This window comes from Buceros rhinoceros, unplaced genomic scaffold (genome assembly GCF_000710305.1).
Source record: "Buceros rhinoceros silvestris isolate BGI_N320 unplaced genomic scaffold, ASM71030v1 scaffold25457, whole genome shotgun sequence".
In the NCBI taxonomy this organism is placed as follows: Eukaryota; Metazoa; Chordata; class Aves; order Bucerotiformes; family Bucerotidae; genus Buceros; species Buceros rhinoceros.
This window is the reverse complement of record NW_010423144.1, coordinates 16,514-18,088: the sequence shown is the minus strand read 5'-3', so window position 1 is coordinate 18,088 and position 1,575 is coordinate 16,514. Positions and strand designations below refer to the sequence as shown.

Below are 1,575 nucleotides of genomic sequence, written 5' to 3'. Positions count from 1 at the left end.
TCCGTCCCAACAGCCGTCTGCGGCTTGTTTTCCGGTGACAGGATCGGAGTCAGTGGGCCCAGCTCTTTCAGTTTCTTGTCCTTGAGCTGAGTGTCCAACGTTAGCGGCTTCTTTGTGGCCAGGTCCAGGCTCCTCTTGCGCACCTCTTCCGAGCTTTTAAGTTTGTCCTTCAGTTTGGGGTCTCCAGACCTGTGCCTCATTTTCTCCATTTGCTTCATTCTCTCTTTGTGCCTTTTGTGGCGCTCCTCGATTTCCAGGTCCTTCTGGCTCAGCATCCTCTCGAAGCTGGTCATCATCAGATCGCCGTCGCCCAGCAGCTTCTCCCTCGGCCTGGCATCTTTCTTGCCGCTGTCTTTGGAAAGGGTTATCTTTTCATTCCCGTTGCTGATTTTTATTGACTCCGATTTGTCTTTCTCCTGGTTCTCCTTGAGCTTCTCCTTCAGCTTGCTCTCGCCGAATTTGAGGTTGTCCTCCTTTGATTTCTCTTTAAAGGTGGTAACTTGAGGACTGTCCTTGTCTTTAAGCGTTGACTTTGGCTCATCTTTGTGGTGTTTAAAGAAACCATCTGCGTGTTTGTCCCTGTGCTTTTCCTTTTCCTCCTTCCACTTCTCCTTGTGTTTATCTCGCCTCTTCTTCTCTTTAGTCGCGCTGATGGTGCTGGAGCCGTAAGTCTTCTCTTTTTCCGCCTTCTTTGACAGCTCTCTCTCAGAATCGTTTTTATCTTTCTTTTCAGAGAATAAGTAATCAATGCTTTTCTCTGGCTCCTCATCAGGCTCTGTCTTCATGTTGTAGGAAGTGCTAAAAGCCTCCCCATCCACAGAGAAATCTTTCTCGTAGTGAGTGGAATCCTTCCTGCCGCTGGAGTCTTTGAATTCTTCCGTTTTGTCCTTTTTCTCTGTCTTCTCCTTCTTTGCTTTTTCTTTCTCGTGACTCTTCTTGGACGAAGAGGAGGAATGCCTGTGCCTCTCTTTCTCCTTGAGTTTGTCCTGCAAGCAGGGCAAAGGGAGAGAGTCCTTAAACTTTTCTTCGGTGGCATCCGTGAGAGAGAGGTTAGAAGGCTCAAAGAGGCTGGTCAGTCCTGGGTCTTGCCCCCTGTCGGTGAAGCTGTCAGAAGAGATCTCGCTGATTTTGTCATTGGAGTCATCCCTGTAGTCGTTCAGAGCCTCCTCCTCCAGCTTCTCCAGCAGGCTCTTCTCCGACTCCCCTCCTTTCGAAGACTTTTTCTCTTTGGAATGCTCCTTCTCCGCCTTCTCCTTGTGCTTGCTTTTCACCTTGTCGTCACTGGTGTGTTTCTTCTCAGCCTTTTCCGGGAGCTTTTGCTTGTTTTTCTTCTCCTGAGTGGAATCAATGGACGTTCTGTCTTTCCTGTCCTTGTACTTCTCGGAGGAGTCTTTATCTTTCTTCTCTTTGTGTTTTTCAAAGGAACTCTTCTCCTTCTTCTCTTTTCCCCCTTCTGATGTTCCCTTGTCCTTCTTCTTCTCCTTGGAGTCCTTGTCCTTCTGCTTCTCTCCCGAGTGCTGCCGGTCGGAGGAGTACTTGCGGTGCTTGTCGGGGTACGGCTCCTTCTCGGCAGCC

At 49.1% G+C, this 1,575-nt stretch overlaps 1 protein-coding gene across 1 annotated transcript in view; it reads right to left on the bottom strand.

Annotated features, from left to right (window-relative positions):
* ANKRD11 (ankyrin repeat domain 11) overlaps positions 1-1,575 on the bottom strand; it is a gene marked incomplete at its 3' end in the record, with an annotated part of 10,925 nt that overhangs the window by 1,268 nt on the left and 8,082 nt on the right. Inside the window, 1 exon segment of the mRNA XM_010140338.1 lies at positions 1-1,562. Coding sequence (XP_010138640.1) covers positions 1-1,562 — 1,562 coding nt within the window.